Source organism: Erpetoichthys calabaricus, chromosome 5, assembly GCF_900747795.2.
Source record: "Erpetoichthys calabaricus chromosome 5, fErpCal1.3, whole genome shotgun sequence".
NCBI classification, from domain to species: domain Eukaryota; kingdom Metazoa; phylum Chordata; class Cladistia; order Polypteriformes; family Polypteridae; genus Erpetoichthys; species Erpetoichthys calabaricus.
In genome coordinates, this window is record NC_041398.2 from 238,130,514 (window position 1) to 238,151,947 (window position 21,434).

General features: G+C 41.1%; 1 protein-coding gene across 1 annotated transcript in view; it reads left to right on the forward strand.

The window, feature by feature from the left end:
* rnf175 (ring finger protein 175) overlaps nucleotides 1-21,434 on the forward strand; it is a 134,830-nt gene that overhangs the window by 109,968 nt on the left and 3,428 nt on the right. Inside the window, exons 6-8 of the mRNA XM_028802676.2 lie at nucleotides 5,988-6,108; nucleotides 12,828-12,961; nucleotides 21,266-21,367. Of these exons, the coding sequence (XP_028658509.1) occupies nucleotides 5,988-6,108; nucleotides 12,828-12,961; nucleotides 21,266-21,367 (357 nt within the window). The remainder of the gene's footprint in view (nucleotides 1-5,987; nucleotides 6,109-12,827; nucleotides 12,962-21,265; nucleotides 21,368-21,434) is intronic.

Here is a 21,434-nt window from a genome sequence, read left to right on the forward strand (position 1 = left end):
GACTGAAAAGAGGCAATTTTTGAAAGTGTTCTCGGTCCAAGTGTCAGTCAAATAATGTCTGCACAAATCTGTTTTTTTAGTAATTATATCATTTTTAACTGATAAAATCAAAAAACATCAGGCAAGTAGGAACTGAAAATTCTGCATTGGTTTGGGCACATAAAATTGGCTTCGGTAGGACTGTTTGTCCGAGTCTACAGGGGACATGTTGTGGAAGAGGACTGGGAATGCCATCACATCACCAAAGTGCTGGAACAAGCAGGGCCGTTAAAGGCCATGATAAAGTATACACTGGCAAAAGCAACATCTTGCAAATATGGTCAGTTTTAAATCCATACAGCCATGTCAGTCTCCGTGGGCTCGTTTGCATGACCGTGGGGAGTTAATGAGCTAATTGGGGCGTGTCACACCTGCATGTGCGGGTGCGATAATTCTAAATTGTTTCATAGGTTTCCTGCGGCGTGTGATTAAGGTACTGCGCCCACAGAGCCGTATAAGTACGGGCTGGCACAGGGGCATCCGGAGGAAAAAAGACAAAAAGATCGAAAGAAAGAGAAGGCGGTTAAAGGACGTGAAAGGCAGTCTTGGGAGGACAATCTGGCCACCTGAAAGGAGAAGGTGGTACGAGCTGGGGCCCCGCAAAGGAGCATCGGCTATGACGCTCTAGGGGCTAGTTCGCCCCACTGAATATTTGTTTAGAGTAGGGTCAGCAAGGCAGATGACCTCCCTAGGCATGCAAGGTGCAACTGGTTGAGCGCGAAGGAAGACGGGAAGAGGGCCGACCTCAGAACATTCTGGCTGCGCAGTTTGGAGGCAGCCAAGATGGGGGTCAGCAGAAAGGAGTTTGTGGCTGCTGAGTCTCCACCGGCTATGCGAGTGATGGGTGAGCCGGGGAGATGAAGAAGAAAGTGTGCTGAGATCGGGAGGAGTTAGTGACTGCATTTTAATGGATATATTATGATTTTATCCCCCGACTTTTCACCTAGTGTTATGCATTTATTTATGTACTATTTTTTTTTAGAACACTGCACTATGGACACTTTTTGGTTTTGTTTTTGACTGTTTTTTAATAAAAGCACCTGAGCACTTTTTCCACCATCCCCATGCTTCATCTGAAATTTGTCCCCATTTGTCAGCTAAGCTCAGGCATAACTGTCGACAGTGTTGGGTTCTACAGACTCCTATATGTGAAGAGGGAGTCTGGAGGGGACTGGCACCATCACACATACAATTAGGTGAAAGGCTGCAGGTAGTAGTCCATTAAGAAGGCTACTAGAAAACACTCTACGGTATATACAGTGGTGTGAAAAACTATTTGCCCCCTTCCTGATTTCTTATTCTTTTGCATGTTTGTCACACAAAATGTTTCTGATCATCAAACACTTTTAACCATTAGTCAAATATAACACAAGTAAACACAAAATGCAGTTTGTAAATGGTGGTTTTTATTATTTAGGGAGAAAAAAAAATCCAAACCTACATGGCCCTGTGTGAAAAAGTAATTGCCCCCTGAACCAAGTAACTGGTTGGGCCACCCTTAGCAGCAATAACTGCAATCAAGCGTTTGCGATAACTTGCAATGAGTCTTTTACAGTGCTCTGGAGGAATTTTGGCCCACTCATCTTTGCAAAATTGTTGTAATTCAGCTTTATTTGAGGGTTTTCTAGCATGAACCGCCTTTTTAAGGTCATGCCATAGCATCTCAATTGGATTCAGGTCAGGACTTTGACTAGGCCACTCAAAGTCTTCATTTTGTTTTTCTTCAGCCATTCAGAGGTGAATTTGCTGGTGTGTTTTGGGTCATTGTCCTGTTGCAGCACCCAAGATCGCTTCAGCTTGAGTTGACGAACAGATGGCCGGACATTCTCCTTCAGGATTTTTTGGTAGACAGTAGAATTCATGGTTCCATCTATCACAGCAAGCCTTCCAGGTCCTGAAGCAGCAAAACAACCCCAGACCATCACACTACCACCACCATATTTTACTGTTGGTATGATGTTCTTTTTCTGAAATGCTGTGTTCCTTTTACGCCAGATGTAACGGGACATTTGCCTTCCAAAAAGTTCAACTTTTGACTCATCAGTCCACAAGGTATTTTCCCAAAAGTCTTGGCAATCATTGAGATGTTTCTTAGCAAAATTGAGACGAGCCCTAATGTTCTTTTTGCTTAACAGTGGTTTGCGTCTTGGAAATCTGCCATGCAGGCCGTTTTTGCCCAGTCTCTTTCTTATGGTGGAGTCGTGAACACTGACCTTAATTGAGGCAAGTGAGGCCTGCAGTTCTTTAGACGTTGTCCTGGGGTCTTTTGTGACCTCTCGGATGAGTCGTCTCTGCACTCTTGGGGTAATTTTGGTCGGCCGGCCACTCCTGGGAAGGTTCACCACTGTTCCATGTTTTTGCCATTTGTGGATAATGGCTCTCACTGTGGTTCGCTGGAGTCCCAAAGCTTTAGAAATGGCTTTATAATCTTTACCAGACTGATAGATCTCAATTACTTCTGTTCTCATTTGTTCCTGAATTTCTTTGGATCTTGGCATGATGTCTAGCTTTTGAGGTGCTTTTGGTCTACTTCTCTGTGTCAGGCAGCTCCTATTTAAGTGATTTCTTGATTGAAACAGGTGTGGCAGTAATCAGGCCTGGGGGTGGCTACGGAAATTGAACTCAGGTGTGATACACCACAGTTAGGTTATTTTTTAACAAGGGGGGCAATTACTTTTTCACACAGGGCCATGTAGGTTTGGATTTTTTTTCTCCCTAAATAATAAACACCATCATTTAAAAACTGCATTTTGTGTTTACTTGTGTTATATTTGACTAATGGTTAAATGTGTTTGATGATCAGAAACATTTTGTGTGACAAACATGCAAAAGAATAAGAAATCAGGAAGGGGGCAAATAGTTTTTCACACCACTGTATGAGCTAAAGCTGTACATTATGGTGGCCAGGTTCCTCCCTAACCCTGTACACGGAAGATGGTATTTAGGAGTTTAGTGACACCTCTAGGACCATTCCTGTCCTTCAAAAGAATTATTGAAATGTTTCCAGAAGTCACCTGTGGTCTGACTTTAAAAACCCCTCTGGTCACTCCCATCATTGAGTTTGAAGTAGGGCAGACAGTGGATGGCATGAACTGTGCTGGCAAGAGCAAGAGGGGCCAGAAATTGAGAAAGTGGAGAAGGTGGTGGTTAGCACATCTGCCTCTCAATTCAGTTTTTCAATTCAATTCAGTTTACTTTTGTGTAGCGCTTGTCACTGACTGTGGCAGGTTTTCAGGTAAAATGCAAGTGTAATTTTTACCAAATACTAAATACAGAATTATTACTCATAAAGACACAGACTAGTTTAAATACACAGGAAAACAAAACAATTTGAAACTGTTTAACATAAACCAGCACTATACAGTTGCATCTCAATAAATTAGAATATTATCGAAAAGTTAATTTATTTCAGTAATTCAATTCAGAAAGTGAAAGTCCTATATTATATAGATTCATTGCACACAGAGCTTGATATATTTCAAGCTTTTATATTCTTTTCATTTTGCTGATTATGGCTTATAGCTAATGAAAAAAAAATGCAGTATCTCAGAAAATTAGAATATTGTGAAAATGTTCAATATTGTAGACTACTGGTGTCACACTCCACTCATCTAGTTAACCCAAAACATCTGCAAAGGTGTCCTGAGTCTTGAAGTGGTCTCTCAGTCTGGTTCAGTAGGCCACACCATCAGACTGCTGACTTGACAGTTGTCCAAAAGACAGTCATGGACACCCTCCACAAGGAGTGTAAGCCACCAAAGGTCATTGCTAAAGAAGCTGGAAGTTCACAGAGTGCTGTGTCCAAGCATATTAATGGAACGTTAAGTGGAAGGAAAAAAATGAGGCAGAAAAAGATGCACAAGCAACAGGGATAAGAGCAGCCTTGAGAGGATTGTGAAGCACAACCCATTCAAGAATTTGGGGGAGATTCACAAGGAGTACAACTGTTACAGCATTCCTGGTGTCGAGCCACTCCTGAACCAGAGACAACATCAGAGGCGTCTTACCTGGGCTAAGGAGAAAACAAACTGGACTGTTGCTCAGTGGTCCAAAGTCCTCTTTTCAGATTTAAGTAAATTTTGCATTTCCTTTGGAAATCGCAGTCCCAGAGTCTGTAGGAAGAGTGGAGAGGCGCAGAATCCAAGTTTCTTGAGGTACAGTATGAAGTTTCCACACTCAGTAATGATTTGGGGAGCCATGTCATCTGCTGGTGTTGGTCCACTGTTATTTTATCAAGTCCAAAGTCAGCGCAGCCAGCCGTCTACCAGGAAATTTTAGAGCATTTCCCTCAGCTGACAAGCTTTATGGAGATGCTGATTTCATTTTCTAGTAGGACTTGGCACCTGCCCACACTGCCAAAAGTACCAATTCCTGGTTTAATGACCATGGTATCACTGTGCTTGATTGGCCAGCAAACTCGCCTGACCTAAACTCCATAGATAATATATGGGGTATTATCAAGAGGAAGATGAGAGACACCAGAGCCAACAATGCAGATGAGCTGAAGGCTGCTATCAAAGCATCCTGGGCTTCTGTAACACCTCAGCAGTGCCACAGGCTGATCGCCTTCATGCCATGCCACATTGATACAGTAATTCATGCAAAAGGAGCCCGACCAAGTATTGAGTGTATACATGGACATACTTTTCAGTAGTCCAACATTTCTGTAATAAAAATCTTTTTTTATTGGTCTTATGCAATATTCTAATTTTCTGAAATACTTAGTTTTGAGTTTTCATTACCTGTAAGCCATTATCACAAAAATGAAAAGAAATAAACACTTGAAATATATCACTCTATGTGTAATGAATCTATATATGAGTTTCACTTTTTGAATTGAATTACTGAAAATAATTAACCTTTCAATGATATTCTAACTTATTGAGATGCACCTGTATGTCCAACATGTGTCTGACAACAGTCAACACATAAAGAATTGTAGGCTAACCGCCAAGAAAAATCACCTAGAATGTAGTATATAGTTTTATCCACTAGATGACAGCAAAGACCATGAGATAAAGATGAATTGCCATTCATTTTCATTACAGAAATCCTCTGCCAGGGATGTGTTGTATATTGTTGATGACTCGGATTCTGCACCGTCAGATGAGGGTTTTGAGCTGTCAGAGGACAGGGACAATGAGAGTGCTGCTGAAAACCCGTTTTGTTAGTTTTATGTTTTTCACAATATGGGTGATAAAAAGGATGACAATGAAGCATCCAAAGAGTTAATTGTTGAACAGCTGAATACAAAGGAGAGGAAAAAAATAAAAACAGCATCTTTGGGTGGTCCACGGGCAGTTGTGAGAAAGTCAGACACAGTCACAGTCCTGGAGACATCAGTCGACTGGCCGCCCACCCACTCTGGTTATTCCACAGTGGAGTCTGTGCTAAGCTGTCTAATCCGATGGCAGAATCTTTACCATCTGATGATTCCAAAACTCCCAGTATCTCAGGAGACATTTCCAGGACAGGAGAAAAACTCAGTAGTAGAGCAGTGGCACCAAGTGCTACAGCGAGATACAGTCAGGAGTTCAGATCCCGGGTCATTTGCTGTCTGTGTTGACTTGTAATGATCCTGAGGTGTGTCGGTAGTAGTGTCTTCCAGGTCTTGTTTCCTCCCATATCCCACATACTGTATGTGAAGATTATGTTGAATGCCACGTTTAAATTAGTGTCCTGCAATGCTCTGCTGTCCCATTCAGGGAGACTTTTGGCTTTGTGTCCTGCACCCCACAACACTGAACTAAAATAAGCAGGGTTAGATAATATGAGCTTTGTGCTTTCAGTGGCTTATTTGAGTCCCTAGTAAAGTGGGCATTTATTGAGCAAATTTTAGCCGTGTAATAATTTACTGTATGCTATGTTTTCCAAAAATATTTACTAATACTCCTTTTTTTGCTGTTTTGTACATTTTCTTTTCTTCTCTTCAATTATAAAACCTGCAGAATAAAAACTGAAGATTCTATGGATTTTGGTGTAATTCTCCTCTTTTATGGTTTGTACTACGGAGTGATGGGAAGAGATTTTGCTGAAATATGTTCTGATTATATGGCGTCCACTATAGGGGTAGGTAGATTTTATATCTCTCTGTTCTTTTCTTTGTTTAAAGGTGTTGTGACAGACAGCCGGAACTCTTGCTCAGCTGAGATGCCCCTGTATCCCCCTTTTGGTGATCTAACAGCCAAACTGTGGTAATCCTTTTGATTCAGAATGCCAGTCACTCTTGGCAAGTCACCAACTCTGCCTCCAGCAAAAGAACCCCAGACCATCACACTTCCTCCTCCATGTTTGACAGTTGGTGTCACACACTGGGGAACCATCACCGTCACCAACTCGACGGTGTCCAAACACCCTGCATGATGAAACGAAGACTTCAAATTTTGATTCATTGGTCCCGAACACTTTCTTCTAGTCTGCAGTAGTCCACAGCTGGTATTTCAAGGCCCTATTTTGTCCTTTAAGGAATGGCTTTCTTGCTGCCACTCACCCTGTCAAACCTGCAGCACAAAGTCTCCTCTTCACAGTACAGACTGACACTCTGCTTTTGTCGACCTGCACTGTTACGCTGTGCTTGAAGCTGTTGTGCTGTGAGGCGCTTGTGATCACACCAGCTGGTGATCCTCAGAAACTTGTCTTCTGATTGGCTGGTGACTTTGGGTTTGCCAGATCTCCTCCTATCAGAGTTTCTTCCAGTTTCCAGTTGCCTTTGCATTGTGTAGGACACCACTGGCCTCACTGACACTTGGATTTTCTTTTGCAATTTCTCTAAATGAAAGGCCTACACTTGTAAGGGTAATAATGCTCTCATTTCATTTGTTAATTGACGTTTTCTTGCCACTATAATATTGTCCCAGTAGTATTTCAGAGGGTGTAGTAACTCAGTCTGTTCCAACTCTGCTTTAAGACACATAAGTAATCAACAGAAGTTGGGACACCTGTGCAAATTGTTTGCTTCAACTTGCTTCATTTACTGTAATTGCTGCAGAACATCCAAAGGTTGTAACCAATTTGTTGTTCCCTGAAGAAGGCCCATTTATAATATTCTGATATTTTCTTTTTTCAGTTTTTGCTAACCTAAACTTTAAATTTAAACATCTGGCTGTTTACTGCTTACCTTTTCACCATTTTACAGTAAGTGATTTGTTGCATTGATTACATTTGAAGAAAAACTGAGGTGTTCTAAAACTTTTGACCACTAGACAATACCTGTGTGCTCTTAATGTTCTGTGCTGCTTCTGCTCACTTACTATAATCAGATCTCCCTGTAAATATTATATGCATTAATGGCAGCAAATATCGACTTACAGTATGAAAACGTAGATGTTGATTTTTCTTTTTATATTATATTTTTATTTTATTAATTTTCATTGTAATCATTCCATATAAACAGATCAATTTATAACCCAACAAATTTGAAGACAAATCAAACCCCACCCCGGAGAAGGAGAGCTTAGCTAAAGGAAAATTGCTTAAGGCTTTTTAATAAGGCAACATTAAACAAAAGAAAGGGAGAAGTAAATATCTATGTAAATAAGAGATGGAGAAGGGAGTTAAATGCGGTAATAGTTATTTCTCTTATTCTAAAATAATATTGATTAAATCCTGCCAGGTTTTGAAAAAATTTTGTACAGATCCTCTAACTGAGAATTTGATTTTTTCCAATTTCAAATAATATAAAACATCTGTTTCCCACTGACTTATAAAAGGAGAATTAGGATTCTTCCAATTTAACAAAATAAGTCTGCGTGCCAAAAGTGTAGTGAATGCAATCACCGTTTGCTTGTCCTTCTCCAATTCAAGTCCATCTGGAAGAACACCAAACACAGCTGTTAATGGGTTAGGAGGGATTGTGACCCCAAGGTTGTCTGAAAGGCACTTAAAAATTTTTGTCCAAAATGATGTTAATTTGGTGCAGGTCCAGAACATGTGACCCAGTGAGGCAGGAGCTTGGTTGCAGCGTTCGCAGGTTGGATCCTGCCCTGGAAACATTTTGGACAGTTTTAAGCTCGATATATAATTTTAGTTGAATAATTCTATGCTTTGCGCATATAGAACTCGAGTGAATTCTCTGCTTTGCTACCTTCCACTCCTGATATATTGATTAAGAGATCTTTTCCCAATGTCCTCTTGGATCTTTGAAAGGTAGGGACTCTAATAAGATTTTATATATTGTGGAAATGGTGTTTATTTCCTCGAAATTGAGCAGTATTTTTTCCAGCATTGTGGAGGGTGCAAGGTGGGGGAAATCGGGCAATTTCTGTTTAACAAAATTTATAATTTGAAGATAGTAAAAGAAATGTGTAGCTGGGAGGTTGAATTTTGAACGTAATTGTTCAAAAGATGTAAATATGTTGTCTATATAAAGATCTCTGAGCATTTTAATCCCAAAACTTTTCCAGGTATTAAAAACTGGATATACTTGCGAAGGTTGAAAGAGGTGGTTCTCTTGCAGGGGTGCCACTGATAAAAGAATTTCCATCTTAAAATGCTTTCTAATTTGGTTCCATATTCTGAGTGAGTAAAGCACAATTGGGTTATTAGTATATTTGCGCTAACTTTCATTTATTGGAGAGCAGAGCAGGGAATATAAAGAAGTACTACAGGATTTTACTTCTATTGCAGACCAAGCCTGTATATGTTCATTTATTTGTGTCCAGGTTTTTATGGCTTGTATGTTTGCTGCCCAGTAATAAAACTGAAAATTAGGTAAAGCCATGCCACCTTCTGCCTGAGGTCTTTGTAGGGTCGCTCTTCGGATACGTGGGTGTTTTGAGTTCCAAATGAATGAGGTTATTGTTGAATCTAACTGTTTAAAAAATGATTTATTGATATATATTGGAATGTTTTGAAATAAAAAGAGAAGTTTAGGAAGGATATTCATCTTAACAATGTTAATTCTTCCGGCTAGAGTGAGATGAAGGGTTGACCATCTATGCAAGTCTTGCTTAATTTTTTCCATACAGACGCCAAAATTTTGTTGATAAAGAGCTTTATGTTTACTTGTGATATTTACCCCTAGGTATTTAAACTGATCTGCTATGGTAAAAGGTAGGGTGTCTAATCTAATATTATATGCTTGTGAATTCACTGGAAAGAGTATACTTTTATTCAGATTAATTCTAAGACCAGATATCTTTTGAAATTCTGTTAGTGCTGTTAAAACAGCAGGGACAGTGTTTTCTGCGTCTGATATATATAAGACCATATCATCTGCATATAGAGAAATTTTCTGTTCCAGTCCTTCTCTGACAATCCCCTTTATCTGATAAGAATTTCGGCAGTGAACTGCCAGTGGTTCAATAGTGATTGCAAACAACAGTGGCGACAAGGGACATCCTTGTCTGGTACCACGTTCTAGTTTAAAGTAGTCTGAGCAGATGTTATTAATACAAACTGAAGCTTCTGGATTGGTATACAGTAGTTTGATCCATGCACAAATATTCGGGCCAAACCCAAATTTCTCCAATGCAGTGAAAAGGTAATTCCATTCAATCATATCAAATGCTTTTTGATTTTTCTGCATAATTTTACATGTAAACTATGTTAAACATTTAAAATTTTCTTTCACAATGTACAAAGAATACATTACAAATGGATTAATTGACAAAGAGTTTCAATTTATTTAATTTGAATATTTTAACTAAAACAGGGCAGCACGGTGGCGCAGTGGTAGCGCTGCTGCCTCGCAGTAAGGAGACCTGGGTTCGCTTCCTGGGTCCTCCCTGCATGGAGTTTGCATGTTCCCCCCGTGTCTGCGTGGGTTTCCTTCCACAGTCCAAAGACATGCAGGTTAAGGTTAGATGCATTGGCGATCCTAAATTGTCCCTAGTGTGTGCTTGGTCTCTGTGTGTGTGTGTGTGTGTGTTGTGTGCCCTGCGATGGGCTGGCGCCCTGCCTGGGGATTTGTTCCTGCCTTGCGCACTGTGTTGGCTGGGATTGGCTCCAGCAGACCCCTGTGACCCCCATGTGTTAGGATATAGCAGGTTGGACAATGAATGACTGACTGACTAACTAAAACAAATTAGTGCCTCATCCAGTCTTGCACCAGTTGCTCCCTGGGTTGGCATGCGTGTCTTTGGGATGTGAGAAGAAAGCAGAGTTCCTACAGGAAAACCACTCACAATAAAACAGAATTGGAACTGAGGGTTCGATTAGTGCTAAAATAAAAAAAAAAAATGAAACCCACTGTGCTTCAATGCTGTATAATAATAAAATGTGAAAACTTCCAAGTCTGAGGGGTGAGGAGGGGGTTTACTTTTTTTGTAGTCACTGTGTGTGGTGATTAGTGAACAGTGTGGTCTTGAAGTAGGGGTGCAGTGGTGGTGACGCAGTTAACCCGCTGGGTTTGAATCCGAGGCCTGCACTTCCATTACTTGTGTGCTTTTTCTCCAGCTGGTTAAGGAAACTAGAAACTTCAAGCTGGACCCCTATGAATGAGTGAGCCTTCATATACATACAGTGCATCCGGAAAGTATTCACAGCGCATCACTTTTTCCACATTTTGTTATGTGTTATGCGTTATTCCAAAATGGATTAAATTTATTTTTTTCCTCAGAATTCTACACACAACACCCCATAATGACAATGTGAAAAAAAGTTTACTTGAGGTTTTTGCAAATTTATTAAAAATAAAAAAATTGAGAAAGCACATGTACATAAGTATTCACAGCCTTTGCCATGAAGCTCAAAATTGAGATCAGGTGCATCCTGTTTCCCCTGATTATCCTTGAGATGTTTCTGCAGCTTCAATGGAGTCCACCTGTGGTAAATTCAGTTGATTGGACATGATTTGGAAAGGCACACACCTGTCTATACAAGGTCCCACAGTTGACAGTTCATGTCAGAGCACAAACCAAGCATGAAGTCAAAGGAATTGTCTGCAGACCTCCGAGACAGGATTGTCTCCAGGCACAAATCTGGGGAAGGTTACAGAACAATTTCTGTTGCTTTGAAGGTCCCAATGAGCACAGTGGCCTCCATCATCCGTAAGTGGAAGAAGTTCGAAACCACCAGGACTCTTCCTAGAGCTGGCCGGCCATCTAAACTGAGCGATCGGGGGAGAAGGGCCTTAGTCAGGGAGGTGACCAAGAACCCGATGGTCACACTGTCAGTGCTCCAGAGGTCCTCGGTGGAGAGAGGAGAACTTTCCAGAAGGACAACCATCTCTGAAGCAATCCACCAATCAGGCCTGTATGGTAGAGTGGCCAGACGGAAGCCACTCCTTAGTAAAAGGCACATGGCAGCCCGCCTGGAGTTTGCCAAAAGGCACCTGAAGGACTCTCAGACCATGAGAAAGAAAATTCTCTGGTCTGATGAGACAAAGATTGAACTCTTTGGTGTGAATGCCAGGCGTCACGTTTGGAGGAAACCTGGCACCGCTCATCACCAGGCCAATACCATCCCTACAGTGAAGCATGGTGGTGGCAGCATCATGCTGTGGGGATGGTAGACTAGTCAGGATAAAGGGAAAGATGACTGCAGCAATGTACAGAGACATCCTGGATGAAAACCTGCTCCAGAGCGCTCTTGACCTCAGACTGGGGTGACGGTTCATCTTTCAGCAGGACAACGACCCTAAGCACACAGCCAAGATATCAAAGGAGTGGCTTCAGGACAACTCTGTGAATGTCCTTGAGTGGCCCAGCCAGAGCCCAGACATGAATCTGATTGAACATCTCTGGAGAGATCTTAAAATGGCTGTGCACTGACGCTTCCCATCTAACCTGATGGAGCTTGAGAGGTGTTGCAAAGAGGAATGGGCGAAACTGGCCAAGGATAGGTGTGCCAAGCTTGTGGCATCATATTCAACAAGACTTGAGGCTGTAATTGCTGCCAAAGGGGCATCGACAAAGTATTGAGCAAAGGCTGTGAATACTTATGTACATGGGATTTCTCCATGTTTTTATTTTTAATAAATTTGCAAAAACCTCAAGTAAACTTTTTTCACGTTGTCATTATGGGGTGTTGTGTATAGAATTCTGAGGAAAAAAATGAATTTAATCCATTTTGGAATAAGGCTGTAACATAACAAAATGTGGAAAAAGTGATGCGCTGTGAATACTTTCCAGATGCACTGTACACCCTTGTGGCCTGCTGCCACCCAAAAGACTGGACCCAGGAAATGTTACAGAATTTTATGCAAACAACAGTTCATGCTATCCCGCGCACTTTCTCTTGCCAAAAACAACCTTGGAGTATAAGATTAAGCAGAATTCATCGACAAGAGCCCCTTGCGATAAACTGGTGGCCCATCCAGACTTAGTTTCTTCACAGTTACCCAAAATCTGCCATTATAGACTCCAATATTCCTGAGTCCATACTGGCAGCATTGCGGGGAGTTAGAAAACAGATTTTTTGAGTATACAGTAGATATTTCAAATGCACAGAGATAGAAACCCCAATAAGTAAACCCAGTCTGGCCTGTGTGCCAGTTGGTGCCTCCACGTAACGCTGCTGAGCTCCATTTCTGCTTCTTTGCACCTGAGACAGGAGGGATGCACTGAGTGGGCTAAGGTGGGGGGTTGTGGTCCATCATAGTAGGTATGGCCGGTTTTGGGCTTTGTTTAGCTCATAAGTCTTGTTCCCATTTCTGAATCACCAGGTGTTCCATTCAGAGTCGTTTCTTACCTTCCTGAAAACGGCTGATTTATGGAAATTGATGGATTTTTTTTCCATATCCCTCTAGAGCTGGAGCTGAAGTGAATGATCTCAACACATCTCCTCCCTTCAGGTGAGCCACACAGTAATACCACATCTTAATCCTCCTTTGTGCGTTGATCTTTCAGTTCTACTCTCGTGGCGGGATGCCTTCGAGGAGCCTGTCCAATGATATCTGCGCCGTATGCGGACAGCAGATTTTTGTGAATTTGAATGAAGAAGGAATTATTGAGAACACGTACCAGCTGTCCTGCAACCATATGTATCCTTTTAAAGTCATGTTTTGACTTTCTTCAAGTATAAATTGAAAAGCTGTACTTTTTCACTCTTTATTGCTGATCCTTTCAGTAAGGCCGCTTGTATAGCTCTCTTTACCGTTGTACTACAGCACTTGGCATACATCTGAACATAAGCCTTTTCTTTAGTCATTATGGAATTTGGCAAGGCTGTTTTTTAAATTGTATCCACAGTTGTTGACTGACTGCCACAGCACATTGCCTTGCACAGTCTGTATTTCATCTCCATGGCCAGAGCCATACGTTACCTTTTGAGGCGCTTGCGCCAGTTTTGATTTGTCTCCAAAAAGCTGCTGACCTTGTAAACTCTAAGCAGCATACCTCATTATCTTTTAAAATAGCGCAGCTACTTAAAATGAGTAGAGTGCTTATTGGACCTTTTATAGTTGGGTTTCTTGGTGTGGTGACTCAAGGTCTCTTGCTTCTTCATAATTTAGGTGAACTAGAAGGGTACTGTATTTTAAAAAGTCATTTTAAAGGTGAAGCTTCCAAGTTATTGTCCCTGCACAAACCAATGTAATATGACAAAGTAAGCAAATGGATATGGCAGCATATGGTGCATAGTGGAGCTTTGTGTTCATTTCTTCTTTAACATTAAAACATTAGAAAAACTGTGATGAGAACAGGCCGTTCAGCCCAAGCGCATCCATCCGATTCACCTAGATTGTCCAAATTAACATTAATAATAATAATAATAATTCTTTGCATTTATGTAACACTTTTCTCACTACTCAAAGAGCTCAGCAATTGCAGGTTAAGGGCCTTGCTTAAGGGCCCAACAGTGCAGAGTCCCTTTTGGCATTTACAGAATTCAAACCGGCAACCTTCCGATTGCCAGTGCAGATCCCTAGCCTCAGAGCCACCACTCCACTCCGCTCATTAAGTTGAGATTTGACGGCCCCTAAAGTACTTGGTAACTTATCCCACGTGTCTATGGTTCTTAGAAAAAATTTCTAACATTTGTGCAAAATCTGCCCGCGTTTCCAACTGACCGAGAGTCCCCTTTGTTCTTGTTGTGGAATTTATTTTAAAGTAGCAACTGGGAGCCACAGCACCACTTCCTTTTATAATTGTAAACACATCAGTTGTGTTCCCACTTAAGCAACATTTACTTAAACTGAAAAAATTCAGCTCTACAATGTCTCCTCACAGCTGTCACCTCTCAGTGCTAGTTGCTCTTCTCTGGACTTTTTGTACAGCTACTGTGTCTTTTTTGTAATCTAGAGGCCAAAATTGTACCTGGTACCCCAGGTGAGGCCTGACTAGTGTGTTACACAACTTAAGCATGACTTCCCTTGACTTGTACTCCACACATCAAGCGCTTCTGTTCACTTTCTGGATGTAGACAATAGGGAATCCATTCCCGGACGGGTTTATCCATTCCTGGGAATTCAGGAATCCTGCATTTCATTCCCGGGAATCCCGGGGATGACACAGTGCACGGGCATCTCACATGTAAACGGTTTTAGAACGACTGACACTTATTTTTAATAAAACTACTGCAATATGTTGACACAAATAAAAGACTAACCTTATCTACAAGCAGTTCATGCTGTCATATAAGTACATGTATCTTTCGTTGCGGTAATAAGAGCGTAGAAAGCACAACATCCTCACAGGTGGCGCAGTGGTAGTGCTGTAGCTTTGCAGTAAGGAGACTGTGGAAGATTGTGGGTTCGCTTCCCGGTTCCTCCCTGTATGGATAGCACTTTGAGTACTGAGAAAATCGCTATATAAATGTAATGAATTAGTATTATTATTAACGTGTCCAGCGTGCGGTCATCCAGGCGAGAGCGCACCTTTGTGCAGAAGTACGCCAGCCGCTGAGAAAGCACGCTCTGCCTCCACTGAAGTAGGCAGCACAATCATCAGATACTGATACACTTGTTCTAAACAACGCCCGCGCTTGCCGTTGCTCTGAAACACCGCCATTTCAGCTTTTACTGATGCATCCAGTTTCTTGTCATCATTCTGTGATGGCAAGTTTCTTGGCACAGATAATGCGGATGCAACAGACTGACGCATAGCAATTTCAAGTTGCTGTTCAAAGCTGTTGTCTGATGAAGTGCAAGCTGCAGCAATGGCACCACCCTAATTATTTTCAACTATAACTCTGTTATTTCTTGATTGACTTTTACACTTTTACACGCTATATATGCGAGCTTGGCCGTTCCCGTTTTCCCAGGAATTACAGCAGAAATGTCCAGGAATCCTGGGCTCCCGGTAATCAAGATCCCCGGAATGGATTCCCTAGTAGACACTGATGACTCCACTGTGATTCCTAGGACCTCCTCATGATGCATACTTTCAACTTTTAGACCTCTCATTGAGTATTCAAACCTCGCATTTTTACTTCCTACTTGTAATACTTTACATTGACTGACATTAAGTCTTTCAGGGCGGATGTCGATTTTTGCCAAAATGAGGGGTTGGCAGGGGTAATCAACTGTAATCGATGGCAAAACCCACCGTTACATTTTTGTTGCTAGAAGGAATGTTAGATTCATTGGTTTGATCAAGATTCTCTGCGCTCACGCAAGTAGAAAAGAGCTAAAAGCAGCAAAAATGGCATCGACATCTGGCGAGAGAGTGAAGTGAATGTGTAAAGCAAAATATGCCAGGGACGATGTTTTGCACATTATATCCGAATTCAACGCTGACTTATCAGACTCTGATTTTGATACATGTGATTGAAAATGAATGTGAGGTACCAGCATCAGCCAATTGTGGTGCTGAGCAGGTTTGTGGCAACGTTCGCCTGGGAGGACCGCCACTTACAGTGATAAGAGGTACAAACCAGATAGTGATGCACTATAACCACCACAGCTACCCCCTGCCACATGAAAATAGCCAGGGAGCCAACATGCCACGCATTCCTGGCGACCAAAACACACAGCAACAGGCGTTTTATGTTGATTTCTGTGTGAAACCATTACTTTGTGCGCTTTTCAGAAAACTGTTTTTTGTAAAAAAAAAATATTCAGCACTCGAAGAGTTAAATTAGTAGTAGTAGTAATAATAATAGTAATAATAATAATAATAATAAAATAACCGTCACAAATCTGCCCAAGCCCATATGCCATATGTCCAAGTCCCTCTGCACCAATTTGGCTGATTCTTCTCCTTCTAGTTTGGTATCATCTACTGACTTAACCAGCTTATTGATTAAATTATATTCTTATCAGACCACTTAAGTAAATTAAAAAAGGCAGCAGCCCCAGCACTGCCCCCTGCTGGACACCACTTTTATCATCAGCTAATTCTAAAAAGGTTCCTTTCACCTTAACCCTTTTCTTCCTGTGTTTTACTCACCTACAGATCATGTCCTGAATTCCCACTTCTTTTAGTTTGATTATTAACGCGATACTTTTACCAGAAGCCTTTTGAAAATCAAGGTACATCACATTGAAACACAACCTTCCTTGTCTGAACCCATGTTGAGTATTTGCTAAATCCCCTGATCTAGAGATGTGCTTATCATTAATAATTCCTTCCTTGAATTTCCTTGTGATGCACATTAAGCTTACAGGCCTGTAGTTACTCAGATCAGCCTGATCATCCTTTTTACTTTCTCTTATACGAAGTATAGGGAAAGTATTGGAATTGTCCAGAAATTTGATTTTGATGAATCTCGATGTTTTAAACCTCCCTGAGTCCGATTTACTTTCTCTTAGGGAAAGTATTATAATCGTCCAAAAATTCAATTTCAAGATTTTGATGAATCTCAACGTTTTAGACCTCCCTGAGTTCGATTTGCTTTCGCATAGGGAAAGTATAATTATCCAAAAATTTGATTTCGAGATTTTGATGAATCCCAAAGTTTTAGACCTCCCTGAGTCCAGAAATTCCATTTTTAGAATTATGTCTGTGTGTGTGTTAATATGAGTACGCTTTAACTTGTTGTTAATGTACGTAATGTAAAAATATAATCATTGTCTTGCGGTTTACTCCTCAAATATCCATCCCCATATCTGAGTATACAAGAAAGTTGAGGGGAGACTACTCCCAATTTTCTTTATACAATGTGATAATACTTGTTAGCTTTCAGTTTTTAAAAAATGTCCCCTTGTGCAGAGATTTTCAAAAAATATGTGCCAAGGGTTTCTATCTGTGCTCAGTAACTTCCTTAAGCACTCAAGGAGAAATGTTATCCGGCCCTGGTGATTTGTTAGATTTGAGCCTACCTAATCCAGCGCATGCAGTCCACTTGCATTCAAGCCAATGGGAAAAAACTGCAATATAGTAATCACTCCCGCACCATTGTGCACTAACTTATTACAAGAGTAATACACTCTTCTGTCATTTTTTTGTTTTGTAGCTCTTACCTAATTTTAAAGTGGTAGATTGAGTGTAGAAGCAGGGAAACAATATTTGGACTGACAGTGGAGTCTAAATACAGTCAGCCGTCACAACTACTGTATGTTGGACTCCGTGGCCTTTTGTGGGCTCCCTTGAGTTGCCTTATTCTGTGATTTGTCATTTCACCTTTGTCAGGAATCGCTGTATAGACAACCAGGCTATGGAAGGTGTATTGTTGAGATTGTTTTGTGTGGCACTTTAAGAGGAGAGCTAGACTGTACAGAGTAGATACAGTCATGTGAAAAAGTAAGTACACCCCATGGAAACTGTTGACTCTTTCAGCATATCTGAACAGATAAACCTTAGTTCTTCATGCAAATAGTATCTCCAGATAAAGGTGACATACTTGAAGAAATGACACGTCATATTGACATGGTGTAATCACTCTCATAATGAAAATTTCCAAAAATACAGATTTGTCAAATGGAAAAATTAAATACACCCCCCCTACATTTATCACCACTTCAAGTTCCATAAAGTTAGAACCAGGTGTTCCAGATTAGGCGCCAATGATTAGAACTTCCTCAGAGAGTTTGCAAGTGGACCCTGTCAGTTTTAAACCAAAGACCTCTAGGGTCTGGTGTTGTCTTTACTATTGATGTGTGTGGTGTCATCATGCCAAGAGCTCTCTAAAAAGGTTCTGGATGCCTAGGAGTCTGGCAAGGAGTTTTAAAAAAAAAAATCAACTTATGTGAAATCATTCATTCCACTGAAAGGAAAATAATTTACAGGAGGCAAAGATTTCAGACGACTGCTAATTTGTCCAGGAGTGCCCGGCGCAGCAGTATTCACCCGCAGAGCTGACTGTTTGATACTAAAAGTCTCCAAGTGCCCCAAATTTTTAGTTGTGGGATCTGCAGGAAATTTGTCAAAGTGCATTCATCTTCAATCAGAAGTAAATTGCACAGATCTGACCTGTAGGTGAGGTGTACCAGCCTTTGCTGTCTAAAAAAAAAAAAACAAAACAAATAGTATGTTTTTCCTTGCCTCCACTTGGTATTCACTGAAATTCTTTTATTTCCCCCATGCTTTTGCCATTGCCTTTTCACAGAGCGCTGAGCTTAAGGGCTATTTATATTGATTTGCATATTCAAAGAGGGGTAATTCTGGGAGGAGTTTGGGGAGTGGTAGCAGGCGTGTGTATGTGCGTTACTTTTCATGCTGACCGGGATTTTTGGAGCGGAAGAACGTGGAAGTTGGTGAACGCACAGATTTATGCATCTGGATTTTTTTGTGAGTACGAACATTTCTGCTTTTGTCCATATGCCATGTTATAGTGTGAATTCTACGCACGGCATCATCCGTTAGGCCCCAGGTCTTCTGGAACAAGGCTGTGGACAGATGAATCAAAGATGTAATTGTTTGGACGCAGCAGTAGTAGACATGTGCAGCGGTCTGGTGCCACTAAGATATACACAGTCGATGAGACTGTGATTTATGTATTTTTTTGGTGGGGATTCCAGGAATTCACCCAGCTTTGGCCCGACCCACACATACTCGCAGGCAGAGACACAAAACCAACAAATGAATAAATAATATATTAGATGGAAAACTCAATACAGAACTACAACAATCAGACAAACCTCCCCTTTCTCCTTTGGCGATACAATTTTAACATAACAATGAACCACAACAATAAACACTCACTACAATGTCCTTATACAGTCCAATGCGGCAAAAGCAGATAAAATGGTTTGGTATGAAGATGACAATCCCGAGAACAGCTTTGCTGGATCACTCCTTTTGAAGACGCACGACGACTAATCCGCCACTATACACATGACAGGCAGGAACAAGACACTCCATTCATCCTAACGGGAAACGACCCAGGGCACAATTGACTTTTCAGAAGACACGTCGGACAGGATACACAAAACCGCATATCTCCCACTGCTCCGTCAGGCCCCCTTTTCAACTTTCCCATGGGTCTTTCTTGTCCCCAGCAGCCTCTACTTCCGTTTCAGTCATCCTATGAGGGTAATCCCCCTTTGGCTGTTGGGAAATGGATTTCTTCCCACGATAGCAGTGCTACACATGTTTGGTGCAAACTAAAGACAGCATTTCAGGAGAAGAACCTCATAGCAACCGTGAACCATGGTGGTGGAAACGTTCTGGTTTGGGGCTGCTTTGCTGATTCAGGGCCTGGGCAGCCAGCACTCACTGAGTCAACTCTCAATTCTGCATCATATCAAAGTGTGTTTGAGGAGAATGTGAAGACATCTGTCCAAAAGTTGAAGTTAAACCAGAGATGAACCTTTCAACATGATAATGATCTGTGAATCCACCAGGGAATGGCTCAAAAAGAAGAAATGGAGGCCTATGGACTGGACATGTCAAAACCCTGATTTGAATCCAATTGAAATGTTGTAGTGGGATTTAAAATGAGCAGTAAATACAAGGATACCCACAAACTTCTTGCAATTGAAGGAATTTTGCATGGAGGAGCGGTCAAAAATTTCACCGACTCAGTGTCAAGGACTGGTGGGAAGTTATGCAAAATACCTGTAAGAAGTCGTATGTTCAAAGCGGGCAATGCCAGCTTCTGAACTCAAGGCTGGACTTACTTTCCCCCCCCCAACAGACAATTACATCCATCCATCCATTTTCCAACCCGCTGAATCCGAACACAGGGTCACGGGGGTCTGCATCTGTTGGTATTTTTGGTTGAAAACATTATTGAAATGGCAAAATTTCCTTGTGTTTTTATTCAAGTACTGTATATCACCTTAGAATTAGTCCAGTGGATCGAGACGGTGACTTTAAAATGGGTTCTTCAAGAACACAGGGACACAGTTGGAACCCTGTTAAGGGGAAATTTTGCACAAACATTAGGAGGTTTTTCTTTACACAAAGAACGATAGACACTTGGAATAAGCGACCAAGTAGTGTGGTAGACAGGAGGACTTTGGGGACTTTCAAAACTCGACTTGATGTTTTTTTGGAAGAATTAAGTGGAGAGGAATAGAGAGCTGTGTTGGGCTGAATGGCCTGTTCTTGTTTAGACAGTTCTAATGTTGTAATCTGCACATATAAATCATGCTACTTGTTCTTGGTTTTCTTTAGTAGTTTGTATGTTTTTATAGTTTATTCCTGCTTGTTTTTTTCCTCCTCCTAATTCAGAACTTTGTGTATCATATATTAATTTATATTGAAATGTTTATAGTTTGATATGAGTTTATATCCATTGTTATTTATTTAATCTTTTCCTGTGCTTTTATTATTTTTCTACCCTGAATATGTGTGACGACACTTCCTCTTCATCTTTTCCCACTTATGTGTGCGATTGATGTTCTTGATCAGCCTTCTCCACACAGCTCCCGCCCTTCACCTCCTCGCCAGTCAGACTTTTCCCTTTCCCTTTAGATTTTCTGTTACTTCATCCATTCACCTCTTCTTTGGCCCCCCACGCTTTCTCTTCAACTGGACTACCATTCCCCTCAGTCATTTGCCCAAATGTTAATTGTCTCTCCTCATCAAATGTCCTCCTTTAATGTCCTTTCTTAGCTATCTCTCCCACTTTTCTTGTACCTCTGATTGTCTCACTTCTTATTCTGTCCTTCTTTGTAACTCCACACATCCAACTTCTTCTCTTGCACTCCCTTTACTGTCCACCATGTCTCAGCGCCATCCATCATTGCTGGTCTTAAAAACCTCACCTTTAATCTTCACCTTAATTCTTCAATCACACAATACTAATACTAAATAAACAAAGCTGATAATAAAATGTTTTTTTTTTTAATTTTAAAAACAATACATTCTGTTTGAGTTGTGCAGATGGACAATAATGTGCCAGACATTCTGTAGTTATCATTTTCTGTGATAGAATGCATAATGTTATTAATCTCCTTGTACTTTTATCGTAAGGTCATGTATTTCTACAAACAGTATTTCCATAACACTCCCAAATGCAGATTTCATGAATTTTGCATCCGTGGCTGGTGCATCGTGGGCAAAAAGCAGACCTGCCCCTACTGTAATGAGAAGGTGGACCTCAAGATGATGCTGAATAACCCGTATCCTTTGTCTGATTTTTTCTGCTTGAGACTTACGTTTGGCATGTTGTTTGACTGCTGTTACACA